At 52.3% G+C, this 17,548-nt stretch overlaps 1 protein-coding gene across 1 annotated transcript in view; it reads right to left on the reverse strand.

Annotated features, from left to right (window-relative positions):
• Nucleotides 1-6,289: 6,289 nt before the first annotated feature.
• Nucleotides 6,290-17,548, reverse strand: part of UHRF1 (ubiquitin like with PHD and ring finger domains 1) — a 48,259-nt gene continuing 37,000 nt past the window's right edge. Inside the window, exons 5-8 of the mRNA XM_032252488.1 lie at nucleotides 14,627-14,782; nucleotides 14,311-14,483; nucleotides 12,141-12,245; nucleotides 6,290-7,797 (exon numbers count right to left, since the gene is read on the reverse strand). Coding sequence (XP_032108379.1) covers nucleotides 7,651-7,797; nucleotides 12,141-12,245; nucleotides 14,311-14,483; nucleotides 14,627-14,782 — 581 coding nt within the window. The 3' untranslated portion in view covers nucleotides 6,290-7,650. The remainder of the gene's footprint in view (nucleotides 7,798-12,140; nucleotides 12,246-14,310; nucleotides 14,484-14,626; nucleotides 14,783-17,548) is intronic.

Consider the following 17,548-nt stretch of genomic DNA (forward strand, 5'->3'; position numbering starts at 1 on the left):
AAGGCCAGGCGTGGTGGCTCACGCCTGTAATCCCAGCACTTTAGGAGGCCGAGGCGGGTGGATCACAAGGTCAAGAGATCGAGACCATCCTGGTCAACAAGGTGAAACCCCGTCTCTACTAAAAATACAAAAATTAGCTGGGCATGGTGGTGCGTGCCTGTAGTCCCAGCTACTCGGGAGACTGAGGCAGGAGAACTGCTTGAACCCAGGAGGCGGAGGTTGTGGTGAGCCGAGATCGTGCCATTGCACTCCAGTCTGGGCAACAACAGCGAAACTCTGTCTCAAAAAAATAAAAATAAATAAAAATAAATAAATAAATAATAAAAAATTAGTTGACTGTGGTAGCACATGCCTGTGGTCCCAGCTACCTAGGGGGTTGAGGAGGAAGGATCACTTGAGCCTGGAAGGTCGAGGCTGCAGTGAGTCATGATCGCACCTTGACACTTTGTTTTTGAAATCCTGTTTTAAAAAAAAAGTGGGGGGGGGCAGGCGCGGTGGCTCACGCCTATAATCCTACCACTTTGGGAGGCCAAGGTGGGTGAATCACGAGGTCAGGAGATCGAGACCATCCTGGTCATGGTGAAACACCGTCTCTACTAAAATACAAATAATTAGCCGGGTGTGGTGGCAAACACCCGTAGTCCCACCTACTCAGGAGGCTGAGGCAGGGAAATTGCTTGAACCCGGGAGACAGAGGTTGCAATGAGCCAAGATTGTGCCACTGCACTCCAGCCTGGTGACAGAGCAAGACTCCATATATAAAAAAAAAAAAATGTAATCATGAAAGAAAGGGGTCCCCACCCCACATACATATGGCTCTTTGTTCTACTTCCAGGTATATTCTTGCAAGACAGTGAGGGTATTTAGGTTTCACAGACAACATAAATGTTTTCAACTGAGGAACCTAAATGGGTTCTCAACTTTATTTTGCTTAAAGTTTTAACGGCATCTAGTATGAGAAAGACTTAACCATCAGAGAATCTGGAAGGTGGGTGCGTATCCCTGAGGGATCACCATCTGATTCTTTTCAAGTTTTGGAAACTTTTCACTTTAAAATGTAAACACACACTATAAATTGCTGTCAGGTAAGCAGAAACGCTCACACTTCGAAGAGGAAGGAACGGCGCTTTGCAATATTTTAACCAACAGATTCGCTGAGGGAACACTCACCTATTGCCCTGTCGTATCTCCCGTTCTTTGCAGTCAGATGCACATCTCACAAAGGACTAGGGCAGGGAATGCTGCCGGTGCACCTCCCACTAAACAATGCGAGGAGGCGTGGCTTTCAGACGTCAAGCACTCCCAAATTAGCAGGCCCAGTGCTCAATTTCTGACTGGTCTCCGTCAGTCTTTCTAGACAGGCAAGGTGTGGAACGCAGAAATGACCGATGCTTTCATAGATTCCCTTACGGGTTGGTCTGCTGCACTAACAAATTGAGGTGGGAGGCCGGATGGTGGCTGAACTATAATCCCAGCACTTTGGGAGGCTGAGGTAGGAGGATCGCTTGAGTCTGTGAGTTCGAGACCAGTCTGGCCAACATGGCGAAACCCCATCTCTACAAAAAGTAGAAAAGTTAGCCAGGTGTGGTGGTGCATGGCTGTAGTCCCATCTACTCGAGAGGGGTAGGCACTAGAATCGCTTGAACCGCAGAGGCGGAAGCTGCAGTGAGCAGAGACTGCACCACTGCGCTCCAGCCTGGGCAATGAAGACTGTCTCAAACAAATAAAAAAATTAAAATTGAGATGGCAGCTGGGCTCGATGGCTCATGACTATAATCTCAGCATTTTGGGAGGCAGAGGCAGGAGGATCCCTTGAGCCCAAAAGTTGAGGCTGCAATGAACTGTGATCACACCACTGTACTCCAGCCTGGGTGACAGAGTGAGACTTTCTCTCTTAAAATAAAAAACAAGTCAGGCCAGGGGGCAGTGGCTCACGCCTGTAATCCCAGCACTTTGGGAGGCCAAGGTGGGAGGATCACTTGAGCTCAGCAGTTCGAGACCAGCCTGGCCAACATGGCAAAACCCTGTCTCTATCAAAAATACAAAAACTTAGCCAGGCAGGGTGGCCCGCGCCTGTAATCCCAATTACTCAGGAGGCCGAGGCAGGAGAATTGCTTGAACCCAGCAGGTGGAGGCTGCAGTGAGCCAAGATTACACCACTGCACTCCAGCTACAGAGGAAGACTCCATCTCAAAAAATTAAAGTCTTAAAAATTATAAAAATAAAAAGCAAAAAACAAGTCAGCCTGGGTGAAGTGGCTCACACCTGTAACCCAAGCACTTTGGGAGGCCGAGGTGGGCAGATCGCTTGGGGTCAGGAGCTCAAGTCCAGCCTGGCCAACATGGTGAAACCCCATCTCTACCAAAAATATAAAAAATTAGCCAGGCATGGTGGCTTGTGCCTGTAATCCCAACTGCTCAGGAGGCTGAGGCTGGAGAATCGTTTAAACCCAGGAGGTGGAGGTTGCAGTGACCTGAGAATGTGCCACTGCACTTCAATCTGGGCAACAGAGCAAGACTCCACCTTTAAAAACATAAAAAGCAAGTTAAACGGGGATTATAGAAAGGTGGCCCATCCATAGAGTGGAATACTACTCAGCCATGAAAAGGAATAAAGCTCGGATACAGGTTACCATGCCAGTGAACCTTGAAAATTCCATGCTAGGCCGGGCGTGGTGGCTCACGCCTATAATCCCAGCACTTTGGGAGGCCGCGGCAGGTGGATCACGAGGTCAAGAGATCGAGACCATCCTGGTCAACATGGTGAAACCCCGTCTCTACTAAAAATACAAAAATTAGCTGGGCATGGTGGCGCGTGCCTGTAATCCCAGCTACTCAGGAGGCTGAGGCAGGAGAATTGCCTGAAGCCAGGAGGCGGAGGTTGCGGTGAGCCGAGATCGCGCCATTGCACTCCAGCCTGGGTAACAAGAGGGAAACTCCGTCTCAAAAAAAAAAAAAAAAAAAGAAAATTCCATGCTGAGTGACAGGAGCCAGACACAAAAGGATACATACTGTATAATTCCATTTATATGAAATGTCCAGGGCAAGCAAATCCATAAGGACAGAGCGAGGATCAGTGGCTGGCAGGGTTTGGGGGAGGGACTCAGGGCATGACTGCAGACGGCTGTGAGGTTTCCTTTTGAGTGGACGGAAATGTTCACTAATTAGATGGTGGTGCTGGCTGTGGAAATGTATAACTACACTAAAACCACCGAGCTGGCCACGCATGCTGGCTCACACCAATAATCCCAGCACTTCTGGAGGCCGAGTCGGGCAGATCACCTGAGGTCAGGAGTTCGAGACCAGCTTGACCAACACAGTAAAACCCTTTATCTACTTTAAATGTGAAAATTAGCCAGGCGAGGTGGTGCATCCCTGTAATCCCAGCTGCTCGGGAGGCTGAGGCAGGAGGATCACTTGAACCCGGGAGGCAGAGTTTGCAGTGAGCCGAACTCGTGCCTGTGCACTCCAGCCTGGGTGACAGAGTGAGACTCCTTCTCAAGAAAATAAAAGAAGGGGCTGGGCGCGGTGGCTCATGCCTGTAATCCCAGCACTTTGGGAGGCCGAGGCGGGTGGATCACGAGGTCAAGACATCGAGACCATCCTGGTCAACATGGTGAAACCCCGTCTCTACCAAAAATACAAAAAATTAGCTGGGCATGGTGGTGCGTGCCTGTAGTCCCAGCTACTCAGGAGGCTGAGGCAGGAGAATTGCCTGAACCCAGGAGGCGGAGGTCGCGGTGAGCCGAGATCGCGCCATTGCACTCCAGCCTGGGTAACAAGAGCGAAACTCCGTCTCAAAAAAATAAATAAATAAATAAAATATAATAAGATAAAACCACTGAACTGTACATTTTAAAAGGGTGACTTTTGTGTTACCTATTGTCTTAGTAGAGCTGTTAAAGATTTTTAGGCTAGGCATGGTAGATCACACCTGTAATCCCAGCACTTTGGAAGACCCAGGCAGGAAGATGGCTTGAGGCCAGGAGTTCCACACCAGCCTGGACAATATAGTGAGACTTCGACTTAAAAAAAAAAAGTCAAAAAAATTAGCCAGGCATGTTGGTTCATACCTCTAATAGTCCCAGCTACTCAGGAGGCTAAGGTAAGAGGATTGCTTGAGCATGGTAGTTTGAAGCCGCAGTGAGCTACGATCACACCACTGTACTCCAGCCTGGGTGACGAAGTGAGATCCTGAATCAAAAACACAATTTTGGTTTTTTGGGAGACAGTCTCACTCTGTCACCCAGGCTGGAGTGCAGTGGCATGATCTTGGCTCACTGCAACCTCCACCTTCCAAGTTCAAGCGCTTCTCCTGCCTCAGCCCCCAGAGGAGCTGGGACTGCAGCTATCGCCACACCCGGCAAATTTGTGTATTTTTAGTAGAGACGGGGTTTTGCCATGTTGTCCAGGCTGCTCTCCAACTCCTGACGTCACGTGATCCGCCCACCTCGGCCTCCTGAAATGCTGGGATTACAGGCGTGAGCCACCGCTCCTGGCCAAAAAAAATTTCTTTAAGTGAACCAGGGAAGAAATACGCCCAACATTAAAGTCAGTGGCAAAACAGTTCCACAAATACTTTTCTGGGTTTTGCTCATTTTTTAAACATGACATTGTTCTTAATTTTAAAGTGAGAGAAAAATGAAAAAGGCAACACTCTCAACAATGAACCCACTTTGGTGTTTTCTAGGAAGGACCCACCGGGACATTTACAGAGTGGCCTTCAGCTGGGCATCTTTCCCATTTTCACGTTCACACTTGACATATTTCTGGTATGATCCACGTACCATACAATTCACCCGTTGAAGTATACAATTCTGTGGATTTTAGTACATCCAGACACGTGCAGCCATCAATTTCAGAATATTGTTACCACGTCACAAAGAAACCCAGGCTGCGCATGGTGGCTCACATCTGCAATCCCAGCACTTTGGGAGGCTGAGATGGGAGGATCGCTTGATCACAGGAGTTGGAGACCAGCCTGGGCAACATAATGATACCCTGTCTCTACAAAAAAAAAAAAAAAAAAAAAAAAATTAAATTTGCCAATTGGCCGGGCGCGGTGGCTCAAGCCTGTAATCCCAGCACTTTGGGAGGCCGAGGCGGGTGGATCACGAGGTCAAGAGATCGAGACCATCCTGGTCAACATGGTGAAACCCCGTCTCTACTAAAAATACAAAAAATTAGCTGGGCATGGTGGCGCGTGCCTGTAGTCCCAGCTGCTCAGGAGGCTGAGGCAGGAGAATTGCCTGAACCCAGGAGGCGGAGGTTGCGGTGAGCCGAGATCGCGCCATTGCACTCCAGCCTGGGTAACAAGAGCGAAACTCCGTCTCAAAAATAAATAAATAAATAAATAAATAAATAAATTTGCCAATCATGGTGCTGCAGGCCTGTGGTCACAGCTACTTGGGAGGATCACTTGAGCCTAGGAGATGGAGGCTACCATGAGCTGTGATCACACCACTGCCCTCCAGCCTGGACAACAGAGCAAGACTATCTCAAAAACAAAACAAAGTCTGCCCATGTGGTTACTTAACCATCAATACAAGTTCCCAGTAATAGGTTGATGTGAATTAATTCCTCTGCAGGACAGAGCCCCTTTACCGTCCCCTGAGATTTAAAAAGCAAAACAAAAACGTTTTTAAAGACAGCATCTCATTCTGTTGGCCCACGCTGGAGAGCAGCAGTGCAGTCACAGTTCACTGCGGCCTCCAGCTCCGGGGCTCAAGCCATCAGGCTTCTGCCTCAACCTCCTGAGTTGCTGGGACTACAGACACCGCACCTGGCTACTTTTTTTTTTTTTTTTTTTTTTTTTTTGGTAGAGTTGGGGTCTTGCCATGTTGCTCAGGCTGCTCTCAAACTCCTACACTCAAGGGATCCTTCTGAGAAGGGACCAGCAAGCTTTGCCACCCAGCTCGTGTTTTCGGCTCTGTTCCAGATGGTTTCTGCTGTAGCTACTCAGCGCAAATGCCATTGCATGCATAAAGAAATGGGTGTGGTGGTGTCAATAAAACTTTATTGACAAAGACAGGCGGTGTTCTGACCTGGGTCCCATTGGCTGTGGTTTGCTGACCGCTGTGCTCCACACTGCAACGTCAACGGCCCGCCACCTCCTGAGCTGTGGTTAGAACCCCAGCCCATACCCGTCATCTCCTGGGTCCCAGTTTTCTCATCTGCAAAGTGGGGTTGAAGCCACCTGCCTCATTTGTCTCCTGGGAATTTTGTAAAATACTGCACAAAAGTGCACAGAAAGCTCCGAGGCAGTTTGCAAATACAAAGACACAATCACGTATGTCTGTGAAAAACATTTATTTTCTGAGAATCTAAAATCTGGACAAAGAGTACGGGACTTTAGAAAAAGCCTACATAAATTGCCTCATTTCTTCCCTAACACATTAATAATCTAAGAATAAGGAAGTGAAAAAAAAAAACCCCTTTAAAAATAACATTGCTCCAGTCGGTCTGCAGGTATGTGATTTAAAATATCCCTGTTCTATTGAGGTATCGGCTGCAAACTTTGGTAAAATTAGAAAAGTTAACAAACCCTTTCAAAAAAAAAATAAAAAAAAAAAATAAGAAACAACCAGCCCCTAACATTATATCTTTCTTGGTACATATACAGTAAACTACAAAAAAAATTCATTTAGAAAATGTGTCCGTTAAAAAAAAAATCCCTCTTGTAAGTTCTCAATTGCAGAGTTAAAAAATTGAATTTAAATGATCTGTAAGACTCAAAACTGTTCCCAAGCACCCACCCGGTGTCAGGAAGAACTGGATGACCGCAGATTCTAGAATCTGGTTGGCATTTTCAACAATTCAGTGCTAACAACAAAGACTGTCGTCTTTGCAAAGGAGGAAGGAACCAAAGGCACTTGAACATGGCTTCGTGTGCTGCCGTCCGTCCGTGGCCACCTTCGCCGGACAGCATCAGCCACTCCCCTGGCCCCACGTGGAGCAGAGTCCCCTCGAGGCCATTTCTGTGCGGCCCCAGCTCCCTGCGTGAGTGGGCAGAGGACTTTTCACGCGGATCTCAGATGCCAAGCAGTCTGGCGGCGGATGGCTTTGAGGGAAAGGTTTGAACCAGGCCCGAGGTGTTTTCTCTTTTCCTTGCGACTTCAACAGACAGCTGAGCCACGCCATGCCACGCCACGCCACGGGCCACCACGGGAACCATGTCACTAGACTTCAGATGCTACAAGGCCGTCAGGAAGATGCTTGCTCTGACCTTGGGGGCCAAACCCACAAACCCGGAAGAAGGACTGATCCCTCCACCTCCTTACAGCCGGTGGCAGCAGCTTCTGAGAACCTGACATCAGAAACGTGAACAGCCTCCACGCCACGAAGTTTCTGATTCCATCTTTAAAAAAGTCTTATGTTGTTTTGTCGAGAAATTGCAGGCTTTTATGTTTTCAAAATAAAAACGACACAAAATACTGACAAGTCCAACTTTTAGCCAGAATACATAAATTCCTGAAAATGTATAGATTTGAAAAATAAAAATTTAAAAAAAAAAAAAAAAGGAAGACGAACCTTTTTAGGGAACGGAGAGAACACTACCTGTTTAAGTTAAGCCCACTAAGAAGAACACCGAGGCCGATGAGAGCCCTCCGACACGTTTCCAGCAAAACGCCTGTCAAGAAGTGCTTGGAGATCACCGGCCGTTGCCGTAGCCGGGGAAGAGCTGGTTGAGGACGGTCTGCAGAGGCTGGTTCACCCGCATGGCGTAGCTCCGGCCCAGGTCGTAGCGGCAGGCGGGGCAGCTGAACACCTGTGCCCGGAACGACCTGTCCAGGCAGTCCTGGAAGACACGGCGGCCGGGTGAGAAGCCATCCACACCATCGGGTTTGCTCCTGGCCACCGCTCCCGGGGACAGTCTCCCAAGGTCCAGAGGCCCCCCACGACCTTCAGTCTCACTTCCCACCTGCTGCCCAGCACCAGCCTGGCCTCACCCAGCCTCTGGGCTATTGTCCCTGGCAGGTCATGTGGCTTCACGGGTCTACTCACCCCGAGGCTCTCATCAGTAAAAGCTTGGCCCAAGTCACCCCTCTAAGGGGCCTTCCCTGACAGCTCCCTAGAGTATCAGAGGCAGTCAGTCCTATCGCCTGGCCCCATTCTGCCTTCACGACGCCACCTCTCCCTCCGCCTGTGGAGCTGTCTTACGTACTAATGTGCTTATCTACCCAGGACAGGCCAGAGGCTCCCTGAGCTTTGAGGCTGTGTTGTCTCTCAACACCAACTACGGTGTATACAGTAGGTGCTTAATGAACACACACACCAGGCCGAGCATCGTGGCTCATGCCTATAATCCCAGCACCTTGGGAGGCTGAGGCAGGCGGATCGGGAGCAGAGACCAGCCTGGCCAACATAGTGAAACCCTGTCTCTACTAAAAATACAAAAAGTGGCCAGGTGGGGTAGCTCATGCCTGTAATCCCAGCACTTTGGGAGGCTGAGGTGGGTGGATCACCTGAGGTCAGGAGTTCAAGACCAGCCTGTCCAAGACGGTGAAATCCTGTCTCTACTGAAAATATAAAAATCAGCCAGGCGTGGTGTTGGGCGCCTGTAATCCCAGCTACTCGGGAGACTAAGGCAGGAGACTTGCTTGAATCCAGGAGGTGGAAGTTGCAACGAGCTGAGATCACGCCACTGCCCTCCAGCCTGAGCAACATGAGCGAAACTCCGTCTCAAAATTAAATATTCAAAAATTAGCCGGGCACAGTGGCACATGCCAGTAGTCTCAGCTACTTGGGAGGCTGAGGCAAGAGAACGGCTTAAACCCAAGAGGTGAAGGTTGCACTGAACTGAGATTATGCCACTGCACTCCAGCCTGGGCAACAAGGCAAGACTCTGTCTCCAAAAAAAAGAAAAAAAAAAAAAAAAAATTGGCCGGGCGCGGTGGCTCAAGCCTGTAATCCCAGCACTTTGGGAGGCCAAGGCGGGTGGATCACAAGGTCAAGAGATCGAGACAATCCTGGTCAACACCGTCAACCCCCGTCTCTACTAAAACTACAAAAAATTAGCTGGGCATGGCTACTCTGGAGGCTGGGGTAAGAGAAGCCCAGGGAGGTTGAGGCTGCAGCGGGCCACGGTCACGCCACTGCACTCCAGCCTGGGCGACAGAGCAAGACCTTGCCTCAAAAATAAAAGTAAAAAATAAACACATAGGGCCCGGTGCGATGGCTCACGCCTGTAATTCTAGCACTTTGGGAGGCCGAGGCAGGCGGAGCGCCTGAGGTCAGGAGTTCAAGGCCCGCCTGGCCAACACGGTGAAACCCCATCTCTAAAGTAAAAGTAAGAAAAAAATAAGAAAACTTTAAAAAATAAATACACACATCAATGAGGACAAAGGGGAAAAGGAGGAAGGAACCAGGTCGGGTGGATTCAGACTCCTAAATTCAAGCTCAGCTAACCAGGTCGGGCATGGGGAAGAAAGCCAGAGGACGGAGCTCAGAGGCCTGGAGCCTCCACTTCCCAAGCAGGCAAACAGGCAAGACGCCGCAGGGCTGGCTGCGCGCCAGGCAGGAATGAGACAACGCACGCCTGCGCGGAGGCACATGCCTGCAGCATGATGTCACACACCTGGACGAGGGCAGTGGTAACGCGGGGGACACGCCCAGTGACCGGTGAACAACCCTGTGCCCCTGGCAGCCTGTGGCTTCTGTTTGGTATGTTTGAGATTGAGTCTCACTCTGTCGCCCAGGCTGAATGAAGCGCGATGGTGTGATCTTGGCTCACTGTGGCCTCCACTTCCTGGGTTCAAGGGATTCTCGTGTCTCAGCCTCCCGAGTAGCTGGCGTTACAGGCACCCACCGTCACACCCAGCTGATTTTTGAATTTTTAGTAGAGCTGGGGTTTCATCACGTTGGCCAGGCTGGTCTCAAACTCCTGGGCTCAAGTGATCCACCCGCCTTGGCCTCCCAAAGTGCTGGGGTGACAGGTGTGAGCCACCACGCCTGGACATTGTTTGCTATTTTTAAAAACTCCTGGACGGGTATGGTGGCTTACACCTGTGATCCCAGCTGTTTAGGAGGCTGAGGCATGTGGGTCGCTTGAGCTCAGAAGTTCAAGACCAGCCTGGGCAACAAGGTGAGTCCCCACCCCCACCCCGATCTCCACAAAAAATACAAAAATTAGCCAATCATGGTGGAATACTCCTGTAGGTCCAGCTACTCAGGAGGCTGAGGCAGGAGGATCCCTTTAGCCAAGGAGTTCAAGGCTGCAATGAGCTATCACTGTGCCGCTGCACTCCAGCCTACAAGAGAGAGCAAGATACTGTCTCTAAATGTATTTTCCTTTTTTTTTTTTTTGAGACAGCGTCTCACTCTGATGCTGAGGCTGGAGTGCAATGGCATCATCTCGGCTCACTGCAACCTCTGCCTCCCGGGTTTAAGCAATTCTCCTACCTCAGCCTCCCGAGCAGCTGGGATCACAGGGCCTGCCACCAAGCCGAGCTAATTTTTTTGTATTTTTAGTAGAGACTGGTTTTCACCATGTTGGTCAGGCTGGTCTCGAACTCCTGACCTCAAGTGATCTTCCCATCTCGGCCTCCCAAAGTGCTGGGATTATAGGTGTGGGCCACCACGCCCAGCCTCAAGTTTTTAATTTAAAAAGGTCACTGTGGAAGGTCACAGCCTGTTTCCCAGAACCCCTCAGATGCTGAGCTTCCCAAGTCGGAACAGAGCCCCAGGGACGGATGGTGGGGACACAGTGACACAGGTCAGCCCCTTCCTCTGCATCCTCAGCACTTCCACGCACCTTCATACTGAGGCACGGGACACGTGGTTTCACAACCTCCCCACAGTCCTTCCTGCAGCCACGGGGCTCCTGGGCATCCCTCTTCCAAGCACCCCCCGCAGCCAGGCCTCTGCCTGTGCCCACCTCCTGAGCACCTCCTTCCTGCCAGGGGCTGAGCTGGGACCTTCACCATAACCTGGCAGCCAGCACAGTGTCCCCAGGCCCCTTCTCACTCTGGGCAACTGAGGCTTGGAGCAATTAGTGGCTGCACGGCTCACAGGTAAGAGATGGCTCAGACCCGGACCACCAGCCCCAAAGATGCCACGGCCTCTCGCCCCTTCTGCCACCTCAGGCCACTCGGCGGCCCACACAGCTGAAAGGACTCAGGCCAAACGGCGAAGGAGGCGGGGGCCGAGGAGGCAGAGATGCCATGGGGGTGACCGGGGACACTCCATCTCCTGACCTTCCCTGATCTGTCTCCTGCCAGGAAGGCAAATACCGGCTCCAAGACCCAGGGGTGCGGCCTGAGGCTGAGAGGAGGATTGCAGGACTGCAGTTAAAAGGAAAACCGCTGGCGATTCAGAAGCCAGGGGAGAGCCGTGTGGGGGCGGGGTCAGTCCCTTCCACACCTGTCCATCGGGACTGGTGGCTCTGGCCAAAGGTCACAGCAGAGGAACCATCACTAAGACCCACACTGCCCATCTAGGCAGTTATGCCCCTAGGGGACACTGGGAGGTATCTGGGGATGTCTGCTGTCACGACTAGCGGGGCGCTCCTGGCATGGAGTGGGTGGGGGCCAGGGATGCTGTACAGCACCCTGCAGTGCCCAGGACGGCCCCACCCCAGAGAATGATCTGGCCCCAATGCCCACAGCACAGAGGGGAAGAGACCCTGTCCTGCCCAAGTCAATCTCTTTGAAAAGCATCAGTAGGGATGTTTCCCTCCTAAGACAGACCACCTGTCCTGAGTCTAAAGCCCATGCTGGGCCACGACCCCAATCCCCAAAGCCACCGCAGGCCCCCACTGCTGGCTTCCCACCCAGGCCTCTTCACCTGCTGTCCCGGGTACCTGGGATGCCGCCCCGTACCACCACCTCCTCCAGGAAACCTTCCTTCCTGCCCCCTAGGGGATGTGCACCTCACTCACACCTCCCTCTCCAGACCCTGGGGCAGGACTGTGGTCCATCCTCTCCCACCCTGGCCCCTTGGCCACAGAGCTGGGGGCAGAATGTTCCAGGCCTCCATCGTAATACAGGCTGTCCCGAAAGCAGTCAACAAGGCCCTGAGAATGGCTGCAGAGCAAGCAGGGCAAAGCCAACGAGCCCCGATCTGCAGCAGCAGCTGTGGGACCTGGAGGTCAGGTGATCCTTCCAGAACCTTCCGCCCGGCTCCCGCAGCAGTCCCGCTCACCTTGCACACGTTGTGCTGACACACGGTCGTGATGGGCCGGAACACCAGCTCCTGGCAGCAGATGCACTGGAACGCCTCTTCCACTTTACTAAGGAACATCTGGAACTAGAGGGAAGCGGGCGTGAGGCCGGCAAAGACCTGGGGACCAGGGCTCCCAGAGATCGGCAGCCTCCTGCTAAGCATGCACTGGGGTCCTCTAATTTTGTTCCCAGCCTTCACTCCAGGAGGCGGGGGCCACAATCGCCCCCATTCTGAGGCTCACCGGGCATGGTGGCTCATGCCTGTGATCCCAGCACTTTGGGAGGCCGAGGCGGGTGGATCGCGTGAGGTTGGGAGTTTGAGACCAGCCTGATCAACATGGAGAAACTCTGTCTCTACTCTACTAAAAATACAAAACTAGCCAGGTGTGGTGGCACATGCCTGTAATCCCAGCTACTTGGGAGGCTGAGGCAGGAGAATCGCTTGAACCCAGGAGGCAGAGGCTGCAGTGAGCCAAGATCACACCACTGCACTCCAGTCTGGACAACAAGAGGGAAAGTCCATCTCAAAAAAAAAAAAAAGGAAAAACAGAGGCCCAAGAGGCATGAGCCTCACAGGAAATCCCCAACACCCAAGTGGGGCGGATGCGGTGGAGCCAGTGCAGGGGCACAGGCCTCAATGGTGCAGGGAAGGACCCGGATGCGACCAGTTGGCACCACCAAGCATGCCCGCACTGAGTCAAGACAGGGCTTTTGCCCCTGGCCAGACACAGTGGCTAATACCTGTCACCCCAGCACCTTGGGAGTCTGAGTCAGGAGGATTGCTTGAGCCAGGTGTTCAAGACCAACCTGGAAACACAGCGAGACCCCATCTGTACAAAAAAAGTATTTAAAAAATAGGCCGGGCGTGGTGGCTCACGCCTGTAATCCCAGCACTTTGGGAGCCGAGGTGGGTGGATGACCTTAGGTCAGGAGTTCAAGACCAGCATGACCAACAGGGTGAAACCCTGTCTCTACTAAAAATACGAGATTATCCAGGTGTGGTGGCAGGTGCCTGTAGTCCCAGCTACTCGGGAGGCTGAGGCAGGAGAATCGCTTGAACCAGGAGGCAGAAGTTGCAGTGAGCCGAGATCATGCGATTGCACACTCCAGCCTAAACAACAAGAGCGAAACTCCATCTCAATAAGAAAATAAAAAATAAAAAAATAAAAATAGGCATGGCCTGGGAGGTTTGAGGCTGCAGTGAGCTGTGTTCGTGCCACTGCACTGTAGCCTCGGTGACAGAGCAAGATGCTGTCAAAAAAGAAAGAAAGGTTCTCCGGAGGTGTGGGTCCCTGCTCTGCTGGCCTAAGGCATGCTGAGCACCCACATGGGCCACCAGAAGCCCAGCTGCGGATGACCTGAAAGACACCTCCTCCTGCTTGGAGCTAAGTGTGGGGACCAAAGAGACACAGAGAAGGGTGGGGGGTGGGGTGCTGGGGGTGCAGCTGAGACAGCAATCGAGCACGGAGAAAACCCTGTGAAGAGTATGGCCTGAAGGAAATGGGAGAAGAGGGACCCCGAGATGGCCTTGGCCACAGCTGCATCCTGGGACCTCCAACTATGTCACCATCCACAGCCGAGGAGGAATGGCAGGCGGGACTCAGTGAAGGATCTGGAGCTGAGAGAGCATCCTGGGTGAGGCGGGGGGGGGCCTGATGTCACCCCGAGGTCCTCCCGAGAGAAGGGAGGAGGGTGAGAGTCAGAGAGAGACTGGAAGAGCATGCGCTGTGGCTGTGAAGGAGGAGGGAGGGGCCGTGAGCCGAGGGAGGCAAGTGCCTCTAGACGCTGGGCAAGGCTGGAATCGGGGTCTCCCCCGAAGCCCCCAGGAGGGCCTGGCCCTGCCCATGCCCTGACTTTAGCCCAGCAAGGCCCGTGTCGGGCACCCGGCCCCAGAGCTGTGAGACATGAGTCGCTTTGCACTCTTAGGCTTGGGGTCACTTTCCAACAGTCCCAGGGGACACAAACAGAAAGGAGGACGGCAGAGGCCAGGGTGGGGGTCTGGGGAGAGGAGAAAGTTCTGGAGGTGATGAAGGTGATGGTTGCACAACTACATGGACATGCTCAGTGCCACTGAGATGGTGAACATGGTAAACAGGCTTCGTACACTTTCCCGTGCAAATCAGGGAGACGACTGGGCCGCGCGTGCCTACCGGGCTGCCGCTCGCTGGCCGGTCCTTGAGTGATGCCAGGACCTCATTCCACAGCTTGGCGTTGCTCTTGTCCTCTCTAATGAGGCTGCTCTGCTGGGCCGTGAGGCTGTAGGGCTCCACCTTGCTTTTCTTGGACGACCGGCGCGGGGACCCGGCCCTGCCTGGGCCACCTCCTAGAAGACAGCAGGGTGCGTGAGGGAGGGGCGCGTCGCCAGAGCTGCTGGAGAGACACCCACCTGCCCCACGCCCACAAGACGCCCACAAGATACCAACCCTACACCCCCACAATGCCCACCCACACCCCCAAGATGCTCACCTGGTGACTTCCGCTTCCACTTGCCCTTGCCCGTCCTGCAGGCCGAGAAGCCCCCCTCCTGCTCCTCCTCCTCCCTCTTCCTGTTCTCCTTCTCCCTCTCTCGGTTGGCCAGGGCCTCCAAGTAGCCTTCCGGATACTGCAGAAGGAGGACGGGTGCCAGTTAGCCTTCGGGGCCATTTGGAACGGTCCGCATGCTACCTAGAGCCCACTCTTCCCACCCCCTCGCCACGTCTGGGTTTCCAAACGCACCTGACCCCCGATCTCCTGAAGAGCACAGGGGAGTCCTCCTTAATCCTGTTTTGATGAGGTTTCAGTGACCCAAAGCCAACTGAAAATGTTACATGGAATATTCCAGAAAGAGTTCCTAACTTGTAAATTGCACACTGTTCTAAGTGGAGTGATGAAACACAGCATCGTCCTGCAGGGATGTGAACCCTCCCTTTGTCCAGGGTCTCCTTGCTGTCCAAGCTACCCGCCGGGCAGTCACTCAGCACCTGTCTTATCACAATACCTCTGTTCAAGGAACCCTTGTTTCCCTCAATTAATAATGGCCTCTGGCCCACTGTTGAATAATAATGTATTATTATTATAATAATCATTAAATATGATTTAGTATTAAATATAAATCTTTTTCTTTTTTTTTTTTTAAGACCAAGTCTCACTGTTGCCCAGGCTGGAGTGCAGTGGCACGATCTTGGCTCACGGCAACTTCTGCCTCCCGGGTTCAAGTGATTCTCCTGCCTCAGCCTCCCGAGTAGCTGGGATTACAGACACCCACCACCACACTGAGCTGATTTTTTTATTTTTAGTAGAGATGGAGTTTCACTATGTAGGCCAGGCTGGTCTTGAACTCCTGACCTCAGGTGGTCCGCCTGCCTCAGTCATCCAAAGTGCTGGGATTACAGGCTAAATACAAAATACTAATATTAAACATTATAATTTATACTAAAGAAGTCCAGCACTTTGGGAGGCCAACGCAGGGCGTTTGAGAAAAACCTGGGCAACCTAGCAAGATCCCCTCTCTACAAAAACTACAAAAATTAGCCCAGCGTGGTCGCACGCGCCTGGAGTCCCAGCTACTCAGGAGGCTGAGGCAGGAGGATCGCTTGAGCCCAGGAGTTTGAGGCTGCAGTGAGCTATGATCGCACCTCTGCACTCCATCCTAAGCGACAAAGCGAGACCTGGTCTCAAAAATAAAAGTAACGGCCCAAAAGGGCAAGAGTAGTGACGCTGGCAATTTGGATATGCTAAAGAGGACCCAAACACGTGAAAGAGAAGATGCGAATCTCATACTGTGCCTAATGTATCGGTGAAACTTCATCACCCGCGTACACGTATACAAAAAAACATTATGGGCCGGGTGCGGAGGCTCACGCCTGTAATCTCAGCACTTTGGGAGGCCGAGGCGGGCGGATCACGAGGTCAAGAGATTGAGACCATCCTGGCCAACATGGTGAGACCCTGTCTCTACTAAAAGTACAAAAAATTAGCCAGGCGTGGTGGTGTGTGCCTGTCGTCCCAGCTACTCGGGAGGCTGAGGCAGAAGAATTGCTTGAACTCGGAAAACGGAAGTTGCAGTGAGCCGGGATCGTGCCACTGCACTCCACCCTGGCAACAGAGCGAGACTCTGTCTCAAAAAAAAAAAAAAACAAAAAAAACATTATGGCTGGGCTCGGTGGCTCACACCTGTAATCCCAGCACTTTGGGAGGCCAAGGCGGGCAGGAGTTCGAGACCAGCCTGGCCAACATCGGGAAACCCCGTCTCTACTAAAAATACAAAATAAGCTGGGCGTGGTGACACGTGCCTGTAATCCCAGGTACTCAGAATGCTGAGGCAGGAGAACTGCCTAAACATGGGGAGGTGGAGGTTGCAGTGAGCCGAGATCACGTCACTGCACTCCAGCCTGGGCAACAAAGCAAGACTCCCTCTCAAAAAAAAAAAAAAAAAAAAAGGCCGGGCGCGGTGGCTCACTCCTGTAATCCCAGCACTTTGGGAGGCCGAGGCGGGTGGATCACGAGGTCAAGACATCGAGACCATCCTGGTCAACACGGTGAAACCCCGTCTCTACTAAAAATACAAAAAATTAGCTGGGCATGGTGGCACGTGCCTGTAATCCCAGCTACTCAGGAGGCTGAGGCGGGAGAATTGCCTGAACCCAGGAGGCGGAGGTTGCGGTGAGCCGAGATCGCGCCATTGCACTCCAGCCTGGGTAACAAGAGCGAAACTCCGTCTCAAAAAAAAAAACATTCTCTATCTAGGGTTCAGTACTATCTCTGCTTTCAGGGCATCTGCTGGCGACTCCGGTAAGTGGGGGGCACCTGTGGACTCAGCTCGTCCTTAACTGTGGAGCCTCGAGCAATGGCTAATCCTGTCTAATCCCAAAGCTTCACTGGGAACAAGAGGAGACGAGAAGGACATAATCGGCCCGGCTCCACCTGGCAGGGTCTGGTTAAGCGCATTTAACGCGGGCGAAGGCTGGTGACGTGTCCAGCGTCACATCCCACCAATAAGATTTTGTTATCTTTGCCATTTACATGAGGGCGGGCGCACGTCGGCTCCTAGGGCCCCCTAGGGTAAATGTTTTCCAGCCTTACGGGTCTGGACCTCAAGCAGAGGGCAGGTTACTACACTGAAGGTGCGTGACTGCTTCTCCAGAAACTTCACTGACGAACACCTGACCCCGGGGCCTTAGTTTAACAAACTCTGATTATTCTGAGGACTCCGGCCCTCCCTGTCCTCACAAGGCATCATCGCCCTATTTTGAGGGCACCTACAGTCACATGTGACTCTCTTCAGTATCCTTTGACACCCTTTAAGTTGCAATGAAGATGACAGTCATGAAAAAAAAAAATCCGGCCGGGCGCGGTGGCTCGAGCCTGTAATCCCAGCACTTTGGGAGGCCGAGGCGGGTGGATCACGAG

The sequence above is a fragment of the Sapajus apella genome, unplaced genomic scaffold (assembly GCF_009761245.1).
Source record: "Sapajus apella isolate SASKATOON/1434 unplaced genomic scaffold, GSC_monkey_1.0 scaffold77, whole genome shotgun sequence".
Lineage (NCBI taxonomy): Eukaryota > Metazoa > Chordata > Mammalia > Primates > Cebidae > Sapajus > Sapajus apella.